This window comes from Oncorhynchus nerka, linkage group LG6, assembly GCF_034236695.1.
Source record: "Oncorhynchus nerka isolate Pitt River linkage group LG6, Oner_Uvic_2.0, whole genome shotgun sequence".
NCBI lineage: Eukaryota > Metazoa > Chordata > Actinopteri > Salmoniformes > Salmonidae > Oncorhynchus > Oncorhynchus nerka.
The window spans coordinates 81,758,427-81,782,277 of NC_088401.1; the positions used below are offsets into that span (position 1 = coordinate 81,758,427).

The following is a 23,851-nucleotide window of genomic DNA, read 5'->3' on the forward strand; positions in this document are numbered from 1 at the left end:
TGAAATTCAACTGTTGTATACCTGTTGCACCTGTTCTATACACCTGTTGTATTCGGTGCATGTGACTAATACAATTTGATTTGATTTTGACAGCACGCACATGAGCAGTTCGGCACGAGACAACCGTTGGACCCGATGACGTGTGTCTGCGCATGGTCTTAGATAGCCAACGTCGCCATGACATCGCCTACAAGCGTGATTGGGGATTTCTATTGGAGAAGCATGTTCTGCCTATCTCCATTCTGTGCTGTCTTTGCTACAGTATTCAATCAATTCCATTCATTGTGAACAGTACCAATGTCAGCCACTAGAGGGGGGTGTTGGGTAGGAAATTGAGCATTAAATCAAATCTAATTTTATTTGTCACATACACATGTTTAGCAGATGTTATTACGGCTGTCGCGAAATGCTTGTTCCATTACAGAACTGTGGAAATAAAATATATTTTCTCTTGTAGGTTGGCACTGGGCTGTGAAGTTGTCGTTGCTGGAGCTGTAATGACAACAATGTAGATGCATATTTGAGATGCAAATTAATAATGAAAATGTGATGATAGAGTACAGATCTGTCTGTGTGTCTAAATGAGGACTAATTGTTGATTTGAGGATACAGCCAGGACTCAGGAACAACTGTCAACAACACTGAATCATAATCAGAGCTGAATGACTCCTTAAATAACTCTCATCAATGTCACATTGACTGCAATGAAGCATCAACATCAGGGAAAAACCATTGGGAACAAACAGCTAGACCTCGTCCAATGCAACAACAAAAAGCTGGTATCCTGCAAAACATGTAGGCTATTGTATGTGATTGTAGGAAAAAACAAATACGAGTTTAGGCCTACAGTGACATCATTTGTAGCACTTGTTGGCTGCTTTTCCTTCACTCTGCAGTCCAACTCATCCCAAACCATCTCAATTTGGTTGAGGTCGGCTGATTGTGGAGGCCAGGTCATCTGTTGCAGCACTCCATTACTCTCCTCCTTGGTCAAATGGCCCTTACACAGCCTGGAGGTGTGTTGGGTCATTGACCTGTTGAAAAACAAATGACAGTCCCACTAAGCCCAAACCAGATGGGATGGCGTATCGCTGCAGAAGGCTGTGGTAGACATGCTGGTTAATAAGTGTGCCTTGAATTCTAAATTAATCTCAGAAAATGTTACCAGCAAAATTCCCCCACACCATAACACCTCCTCCTCCATGCTTTACGGTGTGAAATACACATGCGGAGATCCATACACGCACACCACGTCTCACAAAGACATGGAGGTTGGAACCAAAAATCTCCAATTTAGACTCCAGACCAAAGGACAAATTTCCACCGGTCTAACGTCCATTGCTTGTGTTTCTTGGCCCAAGCAAGTCTCTTCTTATTATTGGTGTCCTTTAGTAGTGGTTTCTTTGCAGCAATTTGACCATGAAGGCCTGATTCACACAGTCTCCTCTGAACAGTTGATGTTGAGATGTGTCTGTTACTTGAACTCTGTGAAACATTTATTTGGGCAAATTCTGGTACTGGTAACTCTAATGAGCTTATCCTCTGCAGCAGAGGTCACTCTGGATCTTCCATTCATGCGGTCCTCATTAGAGCCAGTTTCATCATAGCACTTTATGGTTTCTGTGACTGCACTTGAAGAAATGTTCAATGTTCTTGAAATGTTCTGTATTGACTGACCTTCATGTCTTAAAGTAATGATGAACTGTTGTTTCTCTTTGCTTATTTGAGCTGTTCTTGCCATAATATGGACTTGGTATTTTACCAAATAGGGCTATTTTCTGTATAACACCCCCTGTCACAACTCAACATTTCCTTCTGAAATGCTTTAAGAAAGAAAGAAATCAACTTTTAAGAAGGCACACCTGTTAATTGAAATGCATTCCAGGGGACTACTTCATGAAGCTGGTTGAGAGAATACAAAGAGTGTGCAAAGCTGGGGCCACAAAATGAATGACTGTGTGCAAAGCTGGGTCCACAAAATGAATGACTGCCCAGAATCGGCCCAAGTACATCGGGCCGTTCCGTCGACCGGAATTCAGCCGACTTTGTCGGCATCTACCCAGAATCCCCCCAGAAGCGGCGCGATGCAAATTTAAATAAATGTATACAAAATGACCTGATTACAGTCATTTAAAATATGACTATTATACATACAAATTATACCCATCCACAAAAAAAAACATTTTGTGTCAGAGGAAACACCATACCCCTGGTGAGCATGTCAGCATGTAAGTGCCATAGGATTCGTTAAAGTGCGATGGGACAAGGACATCCCGGCAGGCCAAACCTTCCCCTATCTCGGACGACGCTGGGCCAATTGCGCGTCGCCTCCTGGGTCTCCCGGTCACGGCCGGCATGGGTATCGACCCAGCATCTGGAGCAGCGCAGTTTTCACTGCGTTGCAGTGTCTTAGACCACTGCGCCACTCAGGAGGCTCCATTCACAAACTTTTTTATGCTTATCAATTACCTTGCACAAAGTATCAAAAACAGGACTCTTAAAGAATGTAATGAAATGTTAATTGTATTTTTTTGATCACAGAAATAATGAGAAAATATGGAAAAATAAATAAATAAATAATGAAATGTTAATTATCTAAAGCAACCTGTGTAATCATCTGCCAGAGAGTAGCTCCAATCGGCCCGAGCCCCAGGTAATAGAGGCCAGATAACTCTCACTCCAATCGGCCCGAGCCCCAGGTAATAGAGGCCAGATAACTCTCACCCCAATCGGCCCGAGCCCCAGGTAATAGAGGCCAGATAACTCTCACCGGAATCGGCCCGAGCCCCAGGTAATAGAGGCCAGATAACTCTCACCGGAATCGGCCCGAGCCCCAGGTAATAGAGGCCAGATAACTCTCACCCCAATCGGCCCGAGCCCCAGGTAATAGAGGCCAGATAACTCTCACCGGAATCGGCCTGAGCCCCAGGTAATAGAGGCCAGATAACTCTCACCGGAATCGGCCCGAGCCCCAGGTAATAGAGGCCAGATAACTCTCACCCCAATCGGCCCGAGCCCCAGGTAATAGAGGCCAGATAACTCTCACCGGAATCGGCCCGAGCCCCAGGTAATAGAGGCCAGATAACTCTCACCGGAATCGGCCCGAGCTCAATCCCCGCATCCTAACCATAATGTAATAAGGTGAATGCACCAATTTGTAAGTCGCTCTGGATAAGAGCGTCTGCTAAATGACTTAAATGTAAATGTAATACTGACCACATGTATTCGGCCATGTCTGACTCTACGCCGAGTGCCCCAACTCTCAGCCGGAATCGGCCCAGATCCACTGTACTAGCTGGGTGGTGTCCTGTGTGAATTTAAGTATCCTCCCTCTTATTCTCTCTCCGTCTCCCTACCCGCCTGGAGGACCTGAGCCCTAGGACCATGCATCGTCTCCTGGCTGTCCCCAGTCCACCTGGTCATGCTGCTGCTCCAGTTTCAACTGTTCTGCCTGCGACTATGGAACCCTGACCTGTTCACCGGACATGCTACCTTGTTCCGGACCTGCAGTTTTCGACTCTCTCCAGCTCTACCGCACCTGCTGGCTCGACTATGAAAAGCCAACTGACATTTACTCCTGATGTACTGACCTGTTTCACCCTCTACAACCACTGTGATTATTATTTGACCTTGTTGGTAATCTATGAACATTTGAACAGCTTGGAGAACAATGTCCTATAATCTATACCCAGCACAGCCAGAAGAGGACTGGCCACCCCTCCGAGCATGGTTCCCCTCTAGATTTCTTCCTAGGTTCCTGCCTTTCTAGGGAGTTTTTCCTAGTCACCGTGCTTCTACATCTGCATTGCTGACTGTTTGGGGTTTTAGGCTGGGTTTCTGTACAGCACTTTGTGACATCAGCTGATGTAAAAAGGGCTTTATAAATACATTTGATTTGAGTGGTCTTAACTTTGATTCATTGTATTTCTGAAGAACAGAGGAACATTGCAGTGGGCCTCAAAAGAAGCCGGACTACAGAAGTTTAGTGTTTTGAACTTTGGAGTAGAGACACCCGTCAAAGGAGTTCTCAGGCGTGACGACAGATGTTAAAGGTTGAATACCTGGAGTGGTTGGAGCCCAGCGTCTGACCCGCTGGGTGAATGGAGTGGTTGGAGCCCGGCGTCTGACCCGCTGGGTGAATGGAGTGGTTGGAGCCCGGCGTCTGACCCGCTGGGTGAATGGAGTGGTTGGAGCCCGGCGTCTGACCCGCTGGGTGAATGGAGTGGTTGGAGCCCAGCGTCTGACCCGCTGGGTGAATAGAGTGGTTGGAGCCCGGCGTCTGACCCGCTGGGTGAATGGAGAGAAAGAAGAAAGTCTGTCGGCACAGTTGTTTTTTTGATAAAGAGTAAACACCTACGCATGTGAGGCTTGATTATGTAAGATGTACTACAAGAGCTTTCATCCCCAAACCACTGCAGTGTAAGAATTTTAAAGGATTTGGCCATGTTTCAAGTGTGTGCAAACGGATAGAGAATACTGAAGAACGCTGTGTAGAAGGACGACTGTGTTGCAATTCAAATCAAATCAAAATGTATTGATCACATACACATTAGCAGATGTTATTGCGGGTGTAGCGAAATGCTTGTGCTTCTAGCTCCGACAGTGCAGTAATATCTAACAAATTACATAACATATCCCCAATACACACAAATCTAAGTAATAATTAAGACTATATACATATGGACGAGCGATGTCAGAGCAGCACAGACTAAGATACAGTAGAATAGTATAGAAGACAGTATATACATATGAGATGAGTAATGCCAGATATGGTGGGGATCTAAATTATTTGGACCGACTACAGATATGAAATATGGCCGTGGGGATGATTCCCCCAAGGGCATAAGGCTGAGGGTTTAGGGCTGAGGGCTGTCTACTTTGAGTTTGAAATGCAGCCAATGACTTTACATCTGAATACTGGCGCCGGAAAACCCGCCCTCCCAGGCTCCCCTTAAACCTGTTCTAGGGATCAGATCTGTCTGTTTTTTTAAAATATTTTTTTACTGAAAAGTTTGTTTCGTTTATTTATGGATTGGTAGTTTTTTTGAGAATCCTGTTTCCATCCCGTACAAGTTGGCGGCGGGATGCACATCCAATTGTGTGATCGGCAATATACCATAGAAGAAGAAGGCTACCGTTGGCCAATGATGACCTCTGGCTGTGCATAGCTACTGTAAGTGATACACAAGTTGCAGTACCTCGTCTTCGTCAACAGGTTGCACTGCGTGTTGTAAACAGTGAGATCTCCATTTTGTGTGTTTTTTCCTAGAGGTTAGCGCTTACTTTCATTTTTGGCTGTGAACGACACAGCTAATTCCGTGATTTTCGGGTGCACTTTTATACCTAACACATTGGATTGGATGATCCGATTGATGACTTGCTTATTCGTGTCCTGCTACGATTCGCAAGGAGAACGCAATCAGATGTTTTCGTGTTTCTGGCCCATTTGCGAGCAAAATAACACCAAAACAAGAACAACAATGTCAGACGATGCACGGAGTCACATCCAGCTACCAAACGCCTGAGGGGTAGGCAAGCGCTTTAGATTTAGGGATGAAAAAGTAATATAATGTGCCATACATTAATTTGGAATTAATAACTAGATATGAATTGTTAGCTACTAGCCAGCTCAACATGTCATTCAACGAGATGTTTGGGGGGAGCGCATTTACAGGCACGAACGTTTGCTAACTAATTTAACCGGAGCGAAGTTACTTGGCTGGCTGGCTCGCTGTTGCAAAATAGAAGAACACGCGGGTTAATATCTAATAACAAAATGCGCGCCCCAGCAGCAGGGGTGGCACCTTTGGAGAATTCAGTATTTATTTATTTATTGAACCTTTATTTAACTAGGAGAGTCAGTTAAGAACAAATTCTTATTTACAATGACTGCTTTACCCCGGGCCAGACCCGGACGACGCTGGGCCAGTTGTGCGCCACCCAACTGATTCGAACCAGGGATTGCACTGAGATACAATGCCTTATAGACCACTGCGCCACTCAGCAACCCCATTTAAAAGTATATATCTATTATTCATTCATTGAGAACATAATAGTTGGGAAAATGTTTGAGATACAGCTACTAGGTCTAATTTGCCACGTGTGTAGTATGTTTGTGTCTATACACTCAGGCAGGCTATTTGGTACATGTCCATGCAGGTTTATATTAGCCTACATGTGGCAGACACCAATCTAGTGTCTCACCAGGGGTATATTCATTATGCCGATTCTGTTGCAAAATGTTTTGTAATGAACTATTTTGGACAAATTCAGGTAGGTCCCTCCCCGCTTTGTTCTGTTAGCTTCCGTCAGGTACTTCAAATGGTAAACGGTTTCCATTTCGAGACATAATGAATACACCCTAGAATCCATGCTAATGACATTATCCACTCCCTTTCCCCTCTCTACCCAGGATTGTAAGATGGGTCAAAGAGGAGTGAAGAGCAGGAGTAACAAAAACAACAGCAGAGTTAGGTGCCGTCTGATAGAAAACCCCTCAGAGGGAACCCTTCTCACCTACGCTCCCAACATGTCCGTTGCCTTGGCAACCACCATCGCGCCTTGTTCCTTCGATCCAGCCAACTGATGCAACCAGGTGACGTGCCCAGCGGAACCAGTAACAGACCTCACCTCGGCCTCCGTCACCATCACCGCTCCGTGGGCCTCTACCTGGAATAACCAGAGCCTCCCGCCACAAAGGTACTGCCCACACACTCTGGTCTCTACCCACACACTCTGGTCTCTACCCACACACTCTGGTCTCTACCCACACACTCTGGTCTCTACCCACACACTCTGGACTCTACCCACACACGCTGGACTCTACCCACACACTCTGGTCTCTACCCACACACTCTGGTCTCTACCCACACACTCTGGTCTCTACCCACACACTCTGGTCTCTACCCACACACCCTGGTCTCTACCCACACACTCTGGTCTCTACCCACACACTCTGGTCTCTACCCACACACTCTGGTCTCTACCCACACACGCTGGACTCTACCCACACACTCTGGTCTCTACCCACACACTCTGGTCTCTACCCACACACTCTGGTCTCTACCCACACACGCTGGACTCTACCCACACACTCTGGTCTCTACCCCCCCCACACACACACTCTGGTCTCTACCCACACACTCTGGTTTCTGCCCACACACTCTGGTCTCTGCCCACACACTCTGGTCTCTGCCCACACACTCTGGTCTCTACCCCCCCCACACACACACTCGGGTCTCTACCCACACACTCTGGACTCTACCCACACACTCTGGTCTCTGCCCACACACTCTGGTCTCTACCCCCACACTCTGGTCTCTACCCACACACTCTGGTCTCTACCCCCCCACACACACACTCTGGTCTCTGCCCACACACTCTGGTCTCTGCCCACACACTCTGGTCTCTACCCCCCCCACACACACACTCTGGTCTCTACCCACACACTCTGGACTCTACCCACACACTCTGGTCTCTGCCCACACACTCTGGTCTCTGCCCACACACTCTGGTCTCTACCCACACACTCTGGTCTCTACCCACACACTCTGGACTCTACCCACACACTCTGGACTCTACCCACACACTCTGGTCTCTACCCCCCCCCAACACACACACACACTCTGGACTCAAATCAAAAAATCAAATAAGAGCTGGTGCTCTCATGCATGCTTCAGTGTTGCTTGCCTCGAAGCGAGCATAAAAGGCATGTAGCTCGTCTGGTAGGCTCGCGTCACTGGGCAGCTCATGGCTGGGTTTCCCTTTGTAGTCCGTAATAGTTTTCAAGCCCTGCCACATCCCACGAGCATCAAAGCCGGTGTAGTAGGATTTAATCTTAATCCTGTATTGACGCTTTGCCTGTTTGATGGTTCGTCTGAGGGCATAGCGGGATTTCTTATAAGCGTCCCGATTAGTTATCCCGCTCCTTGAAAGCGGCAGCTCTAGCCTTTAGCTCGGTGCTGTCTTTTTTGTTGTCTTTTATCTATGGTTTCTGGTTGGGATATGTACGTACGGGCACTGTGGGGATGATGTCATCGATGCACTTATTGATGAAGCCGGTGACTGAGGTGGTATACTCCTTGATGCCACTGGGTGAATCCCAGAACATATTCCAGTCTGTGCTAGCTGTCCTGTAGTGTAGCATCCGCGTCATCTTACCACTTCCGTATTGATCGAGTCACTGGTACTTCCTGCTTCAGTTTTTTTATTTTAGCAGGAATCAGGAGGATACAATTATGGTCAGATTTACCAAATGGAGGGTGAGGGAGAGCTTTGTATGTGTCTCTGTGTGTGGAGTAAAGGTGATCTGGAGTAGGTTTTCCTCTGGTTGCACATGTGACATTCTGGTAGAACAGATTTAAGTTTGCCTGCATTAAAGTCCCCGGCCACTAGGAGCGCTGCTTTATGGATGAGCATGTTCTTGTTTGCTCATGGCCTGCTACAGCTTGTTGAGTGGTCTTGGTGCCAGAATCGGTTTGTGGTGGTAAATAGACGGCTATGAAAAATATAGATCAACTCTTGATAGATTGTGTGGTCTACAGCTTATCATGAGATACTCTACCTCAGACGAGGACTACCTCGAGACTTCTTTAATATTTGACATTGTGCACCAGCTGTTATTGACAAATGGTCACAGACCCCACCGCTCGTCTTGCCAGACGTAGCTGTTCTGTCCTGCCGATACACGGAAAACCCAGCCAACTCTATATTATCCGTGTCTTTGTCTACATCCTGTATATAGCCATGTTATTTTCTATTTCCTGTATATAGCCATGTTATTTTCTACTTCCTGTATATAGCCATGTTATTTTCTACTTCCTGTATATAGCCATGTTATTTTCTACTTCCTGTATATAGCCATGTTATTTTCTACTTCCTGTATATAGCCATGTTATTTTCTACTTCCTGTATATAGCCATGTTATTTTCTACTTCCTGTCTATAGCCATGTTATTTTCTACTTCCTGTCTATAGCCATGTTATTTTCTACTCATTATTTTTATTCGTTATTCACTGTGTATTTATTCCTCGTTTCACCATCTCAATATCTTTTTTTTAATCTTCTCTTTAACTCTGCATTGTTGGAAAAGGACCCGTAAGTAAGTGTTTCACTTCGTAGAAAACAGCATTTCACTGTTGTGTACGAACCATGAGACAAATTTAGGAAAGGGTCAATGCCATTCCAGTTCAGTAATGCAGGATGTTTTTCTCATATAGAACTATTATTATTAACTATTGAGATGTCAAGTTACTTCCTGAATTTACAGATATTCTTTCCTTTTTTTTCCCCCCTCTACAATGATTTCCCATCTGATATTAAAACAGTATTTCTTCTTATCTAATCTTAGGTTTGTACAAAGGACCAGAGAGCCCAGACCCAGCAGACCTACATGTTCCTGAGAATCTGACTCTTCACCCTCGGGGAGACCTACTCCTGCCTGGAAAACAGCTGACTTCCACCGGTCCACACACAGCATGGACTCCCTAATCGGGGACTCAGACCCCAACCTGTTCCCCATGTCCATGAGGACGGAGACCGCCTTCTCCCGGGACCAGAACCCTATGGATATGGACCAGGAAGGGTACATTGGAAAAGACCAGAAACTGTTCAGCGACAACACTCTGGATCTCCTCCAGGACTTTGAGTTGACAGGCTCCCCCTCAGACTTTTACGTAGGGGACGACGCCTTCCTCTCCTCCCTGGCTGATGACACTCTGCTGGGGGATGAGAGCCAGGATCGTGGGGTCTCCAACTCCACCTCCAAGCCAGCTGCTACTATGACCAATAGTGGTAGTTTTAGCGGTTCCAACACCACCACATTGAATGGTAGCAGTCTACTAGCATGTCAGGATGAGTCCAACTCCAGCACCTCTATGACAACCACCGCCACCTTTCCCATGGTGAAGATGGAGAAGGAATCTGGCTTCATCCAGCTGTGTACTCCAGGGGTGATCAAACAGGAGAAGACGTCGGCCATGCGTAGCTACTCCTGCCAGATGAGTGGTAGTACCGGCGGCTCCACTTCCTCTTCTCCCTCCGAGCTGTCCAGCGCCAGCCCCAGCCCCATCTCCATCTGTGGGGTGAGCACCTCTGGAGGACAGAGCTACCACTTTGGAGGCAACAGCAGCATCAACACCCCCTTGGCTTCCACTACCAGTGGAGCTTCTCAGCAGAAGGACCAGAAGCCCTCAGTGTTCAGCCTGTATCCTCCGCTGGTGACAGTAGGAGAGGCCTGGAACAACATTAGCTATGGGGATGGAGCTTCTGGAATGCAAGGCCTCTCCAGCCCTACCTCCGCTTTCTCCAGCAGCTATGCCAGGTAAGGAGAAGAACTGAAGGAATGTGGCTAATAGAGAACAGTCCTGTAGTTGGTCTGGTGGTGGTGGTATGGCCAGTCTGCTGCAGTGAGAGGGTGAGGCTGGTGTCACATTGCTATGTAGAGAACTGTGGAATAGGACTGACAGCAGGGCTCTTGGTTTGTAAACATGTAAAGACAACTCGGTCCAGTCAGTTGGTTAGTTTGAAACTGAATTGAAAAGGGTTAGAGATTATCCTAGTGTTTAAATGTTTTTATCTTTTTTTAACATGATTTATTTTTCTCCTCTTGCTTGTATCGACATGCCTTAAATCACTTTGTGTCAACTGTGCAGGGGAGTGAAATATCACAGACTAATAGTGTAGCCCCTTTCACCAACTAGGATAGTAGGAAGTGGGTCATGTGTTCTCTGATACCATAATGGTGTCTTACCTCAGGTGTTTTTAGAAATGTTTGCTAAACAATTACCACACCTCACAGGTTGTGCGGTCCCAAATGGCACCCTATTCCAGAGTTTTTAGGTTCTGGTCCAAAGTAAAGTAACGCACTATATAGGCAATAGAGAGCTATTTGGGACACACCTATAGTTCCGGAACAGTAGACCACTGCCCTACATAGCTCTGGGGAATAGAGGTAACAATCTGTTCTATATAGGCCTGGCTCGGGGAATTCCACTTTAACCTCAGAGACATGTCATTGTCACAACATCTACAGACCTGTTCTAGAACACAGTGCTTTGTCTGCCAACTCTCTGTTTTTTAAATTACAGCTACAGATATACTAGTATAGACTAGTTAGTGTAGAGAGCTATACTAGTATAGACTAGTTAGTATAGAGAGCTATACTAGTATAGACTAGTTAGTGTAGAGAGCTATACTAGTATAGACTAGTTAGTGTAGAGAGCTATACTAGTATAGACTAGTTAGTATATAGAGCTATACTAGTATAGACTAGTTAGTATAGAGAGCTATACTAGTATAGACTAGTTAGTATATAGAGCTATACTAGTATAGACTAGTTAGTGTAGAGAGCTATACTAGTATAGACTAGTTAGTATATAGAGCTATACTAGTATAGACTAGTTAGTGTAGAGAGCTATACTAGTATAGACTAGTTAGTATATAGAGCTATACTAGTATAGACTAGTTAGTGTAGAGAGCTATACTAGTATAGACTAGTTAGTATATAGAGCTATACTAGTATAGACTAGTTAGTGTAGAGAGCTATACTAGTATAGACTAGTTAGTGTAGAGAGCTATACTAGTATAGACTAGTTAGTATAGAGAGCTATACTAGTATAGACTAGTTAGTGTAGAGAGCTATACTAGTATAGACTAGTTAGTATAGAGAGCTATACTAGTATAGACTAGTTAGTGTAGAGAGCTATACTAGTATAGACTAGTTAGTATATAGAGCTATACTAGTATAGACTAGTTAGTATAGAGAGCTATACTAGTATAGACTAGTTAGTGTAGAGAGCTATACTAGTATAGACTAGTTAGTGTAGAGAGCTATACTAGTATAGACTAGTTAGTGTAGAGAGCTATACTAGTATAGACTAGTTAGTATATAGAGCTATACTAGTATAGACTAGTTAGTATATAGAGCTATACTAGTATAGACTAGTTAGTATAGAGAGCTATACTAGTATAGACTAGTTAGTGTAGAGAGCTATACTAGTATAGACTAGTTAGTGTAGAGAGCTATACTAGTATAGACTAGTTAGTATAGAGCTATACTAGTATAGACTAGTTAGTATAGAGAGCTATACTAGTATAGACTAGTTAGTATAGAGAGCTATACTAGTATAGACTAGTTAGTAGTTATAGAGCTATACTAGTATAGACTAGTTAGTGTAGAGAGCTATACTAGTATAGACTAGTTAGTATAGAGAGCTATACTAGTATAGACTAGTTAGTATAGAGAGCTATACTAGTATAGACTAGTTAGTATAGAGAGCTATACTAGTATAGACTAGTTAGTATAGAGAGCTATACTAGTATAGACTAGTTAGTGTAGAGAGCTATACTAGTATAGACTAGTTAGTATAGAGCTATACTAGTATAGACTAGTTAGTATAGAGAGCTATACTAGTATAGACTAGTTAGTATAGAGATACTAGTATAGATAGTATAGTATAGACTAGTTAGTATAGAGAGCTATACTAGTATAGACTAGTTAGTATAGAGAGCTATACTAGTATAGACTAGTTAGTATAGAGAGCTATACTAGTATAGACTAGTTAGTATAGAGAGCTATACTAGTATAGACTAGTTAGTATAGAGAGCTATACTAGTATATACTAGTTAGTGTAGAGAGCTATACTAGTATAGACTAGTTAGTATAGAGAGCTATACTAGTATAGACTAGTTAGTATAGAGAGCTATACTAGTATATCAAATCAAAGTTTAGTTAGTCAGAGCTATACTAGTATAGACTAGTTAGTATAGTAGAGCTATACTAGTAAGACTAGTTAGTATAGAGAGCTAACTAGTATAGTGTTAAAAGAGCTATACTAGTATATACTAACTAGTTAGGTAAGTAAAGAAATAAAACAACAGTTAAAAAGACAGCTATACTAGTATAGACTAGTTAGTAAAAGAGCTATACTAGTATATCAAATCAAAGTTTATTTGTCAGGCTGATTACAACAGGTGTAGTAGGTTACAGTGAAATGCTTACTTCCAGGCTCTAACCAATAGTGCAAAAAAGGTATTAGGTGAACAGTAGGTAAGTAAAGAAATAAAACAACAGTAAAAAGACAGGCTATATACAGTAGCAAGGCTATAAAAGTAGCGAGGCTACATACAGACAGCGGTTAGTCAGGCTGATTGAGTTTGTAGTTTGTAGATATGGTTAAAGTGACTATGCATATATGATAAACACAGAGTAGCAGCAATGTAAAACAGGGGTTGGTGGGTGGTGGGTGGTGGGACACAATGCAGACAGCCCGGTTAGCCACTGTGCGGGAACACTGATTGGTCGGCCCTATTGAGGTATTATGTACATGAATGTATAGTTAAAGTGACTATGCATATATGATAAACAGAGAGTAGCAGCAATATAAAAAGAGGGGTTGGGGGACACACACAATGCAAATAGTTCAGGTAGCCATTTGATTACCTGTTCAGGAGTCTTATAGACTAGTTAGTATATACAGCTATAGTAGTGTAGACTAGTTAGTATATAGAGTTATTCTAGTATAGACTAGTTAGTATATACAGCTATACTAGTGTAGACTAGTTAGTATATACAGCCATACTAGTATAGACTAGTTAGTATATACAGCTATACTAGTGTAGACTAGTTAGTATATACAGCTATACTAGTGTAGACTAGTTAGTATATAGAGCTATACTAGTGTAGACTAGTTAGTATATAGAGCTATACTAGTGTAGACTAGTTAGTATATACAGCTATACAAGTGTAGATTAGTTAGTATATACAGCCATACTAGTGTAGACTAGTTAGTATATACAGCTATACTAGTGTAGACTAGTTAGTATATACAGCTATACTAGTGTAGACTAGTTAGTATATACAGCTATACTAGTGTAGACTAGTTAGTATATACAGCTATACTAGTGTAGACTAGTTAGTATATACAGCTATACTAGTGTAGACTAGTTAGTATATAGAGCTATACTAGTGTAGACTAGTTAGTATATAGAGCTATACTAATGTAGACTGGTTTGTAGACTAGTTAGTATATACAGCTATACTAGAATAGACTAGTTAGTATATACAGCTATATTATTGTAGACTAGTTAGTATTTACAGCTGTGCTAGTGTAGACTAGTTTGTAGACTAGTTAGTATATACAGCTACACTAGTATAGACTAGTTTGTAGACTAGTTAGTATATACAGCTACACTAGTATAGACTAGTTTGTAGACTAGTTAGTATATACAGCTATACTAGAATAGACTAGTATATACAGCTATACTAATGTAGATTAGTTTGTAGACTAGTTAGTATATACAGCTCTACTAGTGTAGACTAGTTAGTATATACAGCTATACTAGTGTAGACTAGTTAGTATATACAGCTATACTAGTGTAAACTAGTTAGTATATACAGCTATACTAGTGTAGACTAGTTAGTATATACAGCTATACTAGTGTAAACTAGTTAGTATATACAGCTATACTAGTGTAGACTAGTTAGTATATACAGCTATACTAATGTAGACTAGTTAGTATATACAGCTATACTAGTGTAGACTAGTTAGGTCTACAGCTATGCTAGTGTAGACTAGTTAGTATATACAGCTATGCTAGTGTATACTAGTTAGGTCTACAGCTATACTAGTATAGACTAGTTAGGTCTACAGCTATGCTAGTGTAGACTAGTTAGTATATACAGCTATGCTAGTGTAGACTAGTTAGGTCTACAACTATACTAGTATAGACTAGTTAGGTCTAGAGCTATGCTAGTGTAGACTAGTTAGTATATACAGCTATACTAGAATAGACTAGTTAGGTCTACAGCTATGCTAGTATAGACTAGTTAGGTCTACAGCTATACTAGTATAGACTAGTTAAGTCTACAGCTATGCTAGTATAGACTAGTTAGGTCTACAGCTATGCTAGTATAGACTAGTTAGGTCTACAGCTATGCTAGTATAGACTAGTTAGGTCTACAGCTATGCTAGTATAGACTAGTTAGGTCTACAGCTATACTAGTATAGACTAGTTAGGTCTACAGCTATGCTAGTATAGACTAGTTAGGTCTACAGCTATACTAGTATAGACTAGTTAGGTCTACAGCTATGCTAGTATAGACTAGTTAGGTCTACAGCTATGCTAGTATAGACTAGTTAGGTCTACAGCTATGCTAGTAGAGACTAGTTAGGTCTACAGCTATGCTAGTAGAGACTAGTTAGGTCTACAGCTATGCTAGTAGAGACTAGTTAGGTCTACAGCTATGCTAGTATAGACTAGTTAGGTCTACAGCTATGCTAGTATAGACTAGTTAGGTCTACAGCTATACTAGTATAGCCTAGTTAGGTCTACAGCTATACTAGTATAGCCTAGTTAGGTCTACAGCTATACTAGTATAGCCTAGTTAGGTCTACAGCTATACTAGTATAGCCTAGTTAGGTCTACAGCTATGCTAGTATAGACTAGTTAGGTCTACAGCTATACTAGTATAAACGAGTTAGGTCTACAGCTATACTAGTATAGACTAGTTAGGTCTACAGCTATACGGCACTGAACAAAAATATCAAAGCAACATGTAAAGTGTTGGTCCCATGTTTCCTGAGCTGAAATATAAGATCCCAGAAATGTTCCATACACAACTTCACTCAACTTTCTATGGTCTCCCCCTTAGTTAACACAATCAACGCTTCCCTTTACTGTGGGTATTCTTATTGTAATATTAGCTACTTTCAATGCAACATATCGAAACAAAACAAACAAGACTTAGTATGTAAAACTATGCAAAAATATTTTGTTGTATGGAGAACGCGGAGTAGGATTCTATTGCGTTGGCAGGCACGACTCAGGCCTGTACTCTATACAGACTGGTGCGCCATAACCAATCAGAGCTACAGTAGGCCTATATGTAAATAGACCATTGCCATATATGGATCTGTGTCATTCACTTTGAACTGGACTGTGTTTATAGTATGAGCGGTCATGAGAAGATGCGCTTGTTTTGAAATCAAAGTGAGAGCTGCATGTAGCCACGTGTGCACATTTTGTTCATATCTTTTGCTAGTTAGCGAGTTATTGGCCCAGTTAGTGGTTGCTTCCTACAAGAGCACAAAATGTGTACATTTCTAGACATCTTTGAAAAGTGAGTCAGGTAAAGAGCTGTTTTATGTCTTAAAGGGGCAGTGTTGTATTTTGAGACGTTCTTGAATAAGTTAAGTAGCCAATAGGCAGAGGGTAGCATAATTTGTCTGATTCTCTGTAATAATGGTGCATTTTATTTTGTGAAGTTTTTTTTTCATCAAGAACAACATTTTCCGTCACCTCTTTGTCTGAAGGACAAGTGGATAAACAGGTTCATGTCAAGCCCTGCATGTTTTTTTTCTTCCAAAGTCTCATGGAATGTAGGCCAACATTGAACACCAGACATTGGCTGCTACTGTTGGCTGTGGGATGCTCTCGGTGGACGTGTAAGACAGCGTGTTCCAGTTCCCACCAATATCCAGCAACTTCACACAACCATTGAAGAGGAGTGGGTCGACATTCCACAGGCCACAATCAACAGCCTGATCAACTCTATGCGAAGGAGATGTGTCACTCTGCATAAGGCAAATGGTGGTCACACCAGATACTGACTGGTTTTCTGATCCACACCCCTACCTTTTTATTTTATAAAGGTTTCTCTGACCAACAGATGCGTATCTGTATTCACAGTCATGTGAAATCCATAAATTAGGGCCTAGTGAATTTATTTCAATTGACTGATGTCCTGATATGAAGTGTAACTCAGTAAAAGCTTTGACATTGTTGAATGTTTATTGTTGTTCAGTGTAGTATAGACTATTTATTGTATACAACATAGTAAAAATCAAGAAAAACCCTGACATGAGTAGGTGTGTCCAAACTTTAGACTGCTACTGTAGTTATGGATAAAGCTAGGCTACAGGAAAGACAATAAACAGTAGCAGCAGAGTATGTGATGAATCAGAAGGTTGGTCAGTCTTATTATGGCCTGGGGGTAGAAGCTGTTTAGGGTCCTGTTGGTTCCAGACTTGGTGCACTGGTACGGTCTCTGATTTGGGTGGCTGGGATCTTTGACAATTTTTAGGGCTCTGACACCATTTGGTATAGAGGTTCTGGGTGGCAGGAAGCTTGGTCCCAGTGATGCACTGGGCCATACGCACTACTTTCTGTAGCGTCTTGTGGATGGATACCAAGCAGTTACCATGCCAAGCAGTGATGCAGCCAGGGTTTTAAATGCTCTCAATGGTGCAGCTGTAGAACTTTTTGAAGAACTGAGGGCGTAATCTTTTCTGCCTTCTGTGGAGGCGTTGCGGACCATGTTAAGTCCGCAGTGATGTGGACACTGAGGAACTTGAACCTCTCCACCCGCTCCACTACAGCCCCGTCGATGTGCATTGGGGACTTGCTCTGCCCTCTTTCCTGTAGTCCACGATTTGTCTTGTTGGTTGAGAGGTTGTTGTCCTGGCACCACACTGCCAGGTCACTGACCTTCTCCCTATAGGCTGTCTCATCTTTGTCGGTGATCAGGCCAACCACTACCGTGTCTTTTAGCAAACGTAATGATGGTGTTGGAGTCGTGCCTGGCGGTGCAGTCATGAGTGGACAGGGAGTACAGGACTAAGCACGCATCTCTGAGGTGACCCCGTGTTGAGGGTCAGCGTGGCGGGCGTGTTGTTGCCTACCCTCACCATTTGGGGGCAGCCCGTCAGGAAGTCCAGGATCCAGTTGCCGTGGGAGGTGTTCAGTCCAAGGGTCCTGTGTAGTCCAATGAACATCATTCTCACATAGGTGTTTCTTCTTGTCCAGATGGGAGAGGGCAGTAGAGAGAGAGAGAGAGTATTGTGGAGTGCAATAGAGGTTTTGTCATCAGTGGGTTTGTTAGGGTGGTATGAGAACTGGAGTGAGTCCAGGGTGTCTGGGATGATGGTGTTGATGTGGGCTGTGTTGTCATCTGATGAAAATGAAGCTATTTTCTGCCGAATGTGTTTTCTGTGAAGTAAAACTATAGTTGCCTGCCCCTGACCACTCGATTGAAGCAAAAAAAACGTTCAATATAAAACACAACCCCTGTCAATAATACCCAGCTGGACTCAACTGCTTCCATTTTTTCGCATTTTGCTATTTCCAAGCAAACACGTGACTGACCACGAGAATCCAAATAGGTCAGATCAGGTTTGCAATGAATAACTTCAATCAGACCCCCTTTCACCCGTAGAGGGGGGAGGAAAGAACTAGCGGTGATTGACACTCACATCCTGTTGTAAATCAAGGGAGAAGATCCAAGCCTCAAATTCACTGAAGAAATGTGCTTTGTCTCAACAGACCTTTTTTTCTGCTAACACGTTGAAAAGCGAATGCTGGAAAGATCATTTGAACTTAGAACGTGGGCGGTCTAAAGAACACTGTCATTTTGTGATGTCATAAAAAATGTTAAAAAGGAAATACTGTAACTGGGAAAGTACACACATTACATAGCTGAAGTTTCCATACTATGGGTTGTGCTTGTAATATGAAAAATGATGAACGTGTTTTTGTTAAGAGAGGGATGTGATTTGAGAAGCTATAAGAGATGGTGAGGGTGAGGTCAGGGAATGTCAGTGTGAGGTCAGGGAATGTGCCAGCCTGCCGGAACCGCCCCTTTTCGAGCTAATTATATAAATGATGGATTAAGGAAAAAACACATTGAACCAGGAAAAGCGTGAAGTGGCAGCAACACGGTTTGAATTCTGAATCTCAACACGAGGTGGAGACGATAAACTCACCTCCCGGTACGGCTGATTAGCTGTCCTAAGTAAAATAGAAAGCAAATTTTAAGTAGGGCCATCCTGTTACTCTGCTCAAATCATTGTATTACGATACTCTCATCGCCCCATTGGGGGACCATCGATACAGCTGGCTAGCCTATCTTCAAAGAAGCCTCTCCAAGAGCGAATGGAAGGAAAGTCAACTTTGTAGTTCTGTTCAGGACTACACGACACCAGACAACTACGAAGAAGGACAACAGTAGAATAGTTGGAACCATTTCGGACAATCGAGAGCTTTACAAGCATGCCACGAAAATGCCCAATCTGCCTTTCCAAAGCTGGCCGTTCACCGAGAGATCCCTGGCGAACCCAGGCATTTCACGTAAATGCATTCATGATTTCTTACTCAAAGCGGGCGGTGGTTTGTGTGTTAAGGTATATGGTTACTGTAGGTGAGAGTAGTTTCTGAATGTGGCAATGTTAAGTGTCTCTATCCTACCCCATCTCTTCTTTAACAAGCAGCCATGTTGTTGTCAGTCCGCTAGAGACCTGTTTTCAGTGTATTACGTCTCCATTCAAGAACCGGTGCAGAGTGTGTGTGTTTATCCTGTGTTCCCACTTAATTAGCTAGTAAAAAAAAATATTCAACCAATTTGTGTAGTCCTGAATCATATGTAAGGCTTGGGTTTTTTGCCGATGCAAGGAGGTTACGACTGTTCAGAATGGTGATATGAGGTTATGATTAACGAGTTGACTGTTTTTATAGTTGAAGTCAATTAAATGCGTTTTTCAACCACTCCACAAATTTCTTGTTAAAAAACTTTAGTTTTGGCAAGTCTGTTAGGACTAGAGGTCGACCGATTAATCGGAATGGCCGATTTAATTAGGGCCGATTTCAAGTTTTCATAACAATCGGAAATCGGTATTTTTGGGCGCCGATTTCTATTTTTTATTATTTTATATATATACATACATACAGTGGGGCAAAAAAGTATTTAGTCAGCCACCAATTGTGTAAGTTCTCCCACTTAAAAAGATGAGAGAGGCCTGTAATTTTCATCATAAGTACACCAACTATGACAGACAAAATGAGAAAAAAAAATCCAGAAAATCACATTGGAGGATTTTTAATGACTTTATTTGCAAATTATGGTGGAAAATAAGTATTTGGTCAATAACAAAACCTTCAAACTCAATGTCTCTTTGCTTGACATCATGGGAAAATCAAAAGAAATCAGTCAAAATTGTAGACCTCCACAAGTCTGGTTCATCCTTGGGAGCAATTTCCAAACTCCTGAAGGTACCACGTTCATCTGTTCAAACATTAGTACGCAAGTATAACCACCATGGGACCACACAGCCGTCATACCACTCAGGAAGGTGTTCTGTCTCCTAGAGATGAACACCATGGGACCACACAGCCGTCATACCACTCAGGAAGGTGTTCTGTCTCCTAGAGATGAACACCATGGGACCACACAGCCGTCATACCACTCAGGAAGGTGTTCTGTCTCCTAGAGATGAACACCATGGGACCACACAGCCGTCATACCACTCAGGAAGGTGTTCTGTCTCCTAGAGATGAACACCATGGGACCACACAGCCGTCATACTGCTCAATAAGGAGACGCGAACAACAGCAAAGGACCTTGTGAAGGTGCTGGAGGAAACAGTGGGGGTGCTTTGCTGCAGGTGGGACTGGTGCACTTCAAAATAGATGGCATCATGAGGGGGGGAAATTATGTGGATATTTTTAAGCAACATCTCAAGACATCAGGAAGTTAACGCTTGGTCGCAGATGGGTCTTCCAAATGGACAATGACCCCAAGCATACTTCCAAAGTTGTGGCAAAATGGCTTAAGGACAACAAAGTCAAGGTATTGGAGTGGCCATCACAAAGCCCTGACCTCAATCCTATAGAAAATATGTGGGCAGAACTGAAAAAGCGTGTGCAAGCAAGGCTGCCTCCAAACCTGACTCAGTTACACCAGCTCTGTCAGGAGGAATGGGCCAAAATTCACCCAACTTATTGTGGGAAGCTTGTGGAAGGATACCCGAAACATTTGACCCAAATAAAAAAAGTTAAAGGCAATGCTACCAAATACTAATTTCACATTCTTAAAATAAAGTTGTGATCCTAACTGACCTAAAACAGGGAATTTTTACAAGGATTAAATGTCAGGAATTGTGAAAAACTGCGTTCAAATGTATTTGGCTAAGGTTCAAATGTATTTGGCTAAGGTTCAAATGTATTTGGCTAAGGTGTATGTAAACTTCCAGGTGACTTCACCTGTAGATGTGGTGGGTAAAAACAAACCTCTAAAAGGTTCATTTGGGAGGTGGTAACTCTTTGTAAATAACCTCTCTTGTGGTGCCCCAGATCCTAATTTAGTTCATTGTTACATTATTTAATTTAATTGTGGAACAATTTGAAAACACTTAGTTTAATTAGTTAAATTAGTCTTCAGATTAATGTTAAAGTCAATTCACGACAACTGTCTCAACTGTTCTGGAGAACTACGGTAAACTTCATGATGTAAATAATGTGACAGGTGAAATGAAGAACACAATCTGATTCATCTCCTAACGTATTGCTCAAGTTGACAGCAGGTATTTACTTACAAAGTAGCATTTATTGAAAAACATCTAAGAAATAGTTTTGAAGGTATTGAAAAACCATCCCGTGGCTATTTCCAAATACCACGGTATACAGTATACCGCCCAAGCCTAGTGACAGCAGCTCTAACTAGGAACAGATGGATGAGAACAAGAGGGCTCGCTAAATGTCACACAGGTTGAGGCACACGTCACTGCAGGCAGACAGGCACAAAAATACTATAACCATACTCACTCCCACTCATCAGATACACAGACGGCCACACACAAACACACCAAAGCAAGTGAGGTAGATAATATACAAAGTGAAATAAACAATACAAATTAACAGTAAACATTACACATACAGAAGTTTCTCTCTCTGTCTCTCTCTCTCTCTCTCTCTCCCTCTCTCTCTGGCTCTCTCTCTCTCTCTCCCTCTCTCTCTCCCTCTGTCTCTCTCTCTCTCTCTCTCTCCCTCTGTCTCTCTCTGGTCTCTCCCTCTCTCTCCCTCTCTCTCTCTCTGGTCTCTCTCTCTCCCTCTCTCTCCCTCTGGCTCTCTCTCTCTCTCCCTCTCTCTCTCCCTCTGTCTCTCTCTGTCTCTGTCTCTCTCTCTCTCTCTGTCTCTCTCTCTCTCTCCCTCTGTCTCTCTCTCTCTCTCTCTCTCTCTCTCTCTCCCTCTGTCTCTCTCTCTCTCTCCCTCTCTCTCTCCCTCTGTCTCTCTCTGTCTCTGTCTCTCTCTCTCTCTCTCCCTCTGTCTCTCTCTGTCTCTGTCTCTCTCTCTCCCTCTCTCTCCCTCTGTCTCTCTCTCTCTCTCTCTCTCTCTCTCTCTCAATTCTGGCTTTATTGGCATCGTGTTAACATTCTACAAAAGTGAAATAAACAATACAAATTTACAGTAAACATTACACATACAGAAGTTTCAAAACAATAAAGACATTGCAAATGTCATATTATTTATATATATATATATCTATATATATATATTTATATCTATATTCTATCTATCAGGGTTGTAACCATGTACAAATGGTTAAACTACACAAGGGAAAATAAATAAACATAAATCTGGCTATAATGGTGTTTGTTCTTCACTGGTTGCCCTTTTCTTGTGGCAACAGGTCACAAATCTGGCTGTTGTGATGGCACACTGTGGAATTTCACCCAGTCTCTGTCTCAAAATTGGATTTGTTTTCAAATTCTCTGGATCTGTTATCTGTTATCTAATCTCTCAGCACCTCTGTCTCTCTGCTCTGGCTCATAGTCAAAGCTTTCCTAAGTTTGGGTCAGTCACAGTGGTTAGGTATTCTGCCACTGTGTACTCTCTGTTTAAGGCCAAATAGCATTCTAGTTTCTCTCTCTCTCTGGCTCTCTCTCTGGCTCTCGCTCTCTCTGGCTCTCTCTCTCTCTGGCTCTCTCTCTCTCTCTCTCTCTCTGGCTCTCTGGCTCTCTCTGGCTCTCGCTCTCTCTGGCTCTCTCTCTCTGGCTCTCGCTCTCTCTTGCTCTCTCTCTCTCTCTGACTCTGGCTCTGGCTCTCTCTCTCTCTCTCTCTCTCTCTCTCTCTTCAATTCTCTCTCTGGCTCTCTCTACTGCCTCTGAAATAAACAATCAAATTAACTCTCTCTGGTTTCTCTCTCTCTCTGTCTCTCTCTCTCTCTCTCTCTCTCTCTCTCTCTCTCTCTCTGGCTCTCTCTCTCTCTGGCTCTCTCTGCTCTCTCTCTCTCTGGCTCTCTCTCTCTCTCTCTCTCTCTCTCTGGCTCTCTGGCTCTCTCTCTCTCTGGCTCTCTCTGGCTCTCTCTCTCTCTCTCTCTCTCTCCCTGGCTCTCTCTCTCTCTCTCTGCTCTCTCTCTCTCTCTCTCTCTCTGTCTCTCTCTCTCTCTCTGGCTCTCTCTCTGGCTCTCTCTCTCTCCTCTCTCTCTGGCTCTCTCTCTCTCTCTCTCTCTCTCTCTCTCTGGCTCTCTGGCTCTCTCTCTCTCTGGCTCTCTCTCCTCTCTCTCTCTCTCTCTCTCTCTCTCTCTGGCTCTCTCTCTCTCTCTCTCTCTCTCTGGCTCTCTCTCTCTCTCTCTCTCTCTGGCTCTCTCTGGCTCTCTCTCTCTCTCTCTCTGGCTCTCTCTGGCTCTCTCTGGCTCTCTCTCTGGCTCTCCCTCTCTCTCTGTCTCTCTCTCTCTCTCTCTCTCTCTCTCTCTCTCTGGCTCTCTCTGGCTCTCTCTCCTGGCTCTCTATCTCTCTCTCTCTGGCTCTCTCTGGCTCTCTCTGGCTCTCTCTGTATCCGTCTCTCTCTCTCTCTGTATCTGGCACTGTCTCTCTCTGTATCTGGCTCTGGCTCTCAATTCAATTCAATTCAAGGGGCTTTATTGGCATGGGAAACGTGTTAACATTGCCAAAGCAAGTGAGGTAGATAATATACAAAGTGAATATATAAAGTGAATATATAAAGTGAAATAAACAATAAAAAATAACAGTAAACATTACACATACAGAAGTTTCAAAACAATAAAAACATTACAAATGTC

General features: G+C 43.0%; 1 protein-coding gene across 6 annotated transcripts in view; it reads left to right on the forward strand.

Annotated features, from left to right (window-relative positions):
* Positions 1-9,353: 9,353 nt before the first annotated feature.
* nr3c1 (nuclear receptor subfamily 3, group C, member 1 (glucocorticoid receptor)) overlaps positions 9,354-23,851 on the forward strand; it is a 73,059-nt gene continuing 58,561 nt past the window's right edge. For all 6 annotated transcript variants that reach the window (XM_065019929.1, XM_065019930.1, XM_065019932.1 and 3 more), the window contains exon 1: positions 9,354-10,321. In XM_065019929.1, coding sequence (XP_064876001.1) covers positions 9,477-10,321 — 845 coding nt within the window. In that variant the 5' untranslated portion in view covers positions 9,354-9,476. The remainder of the gene's footprint in view (positions 10,322-23,851) is intronic.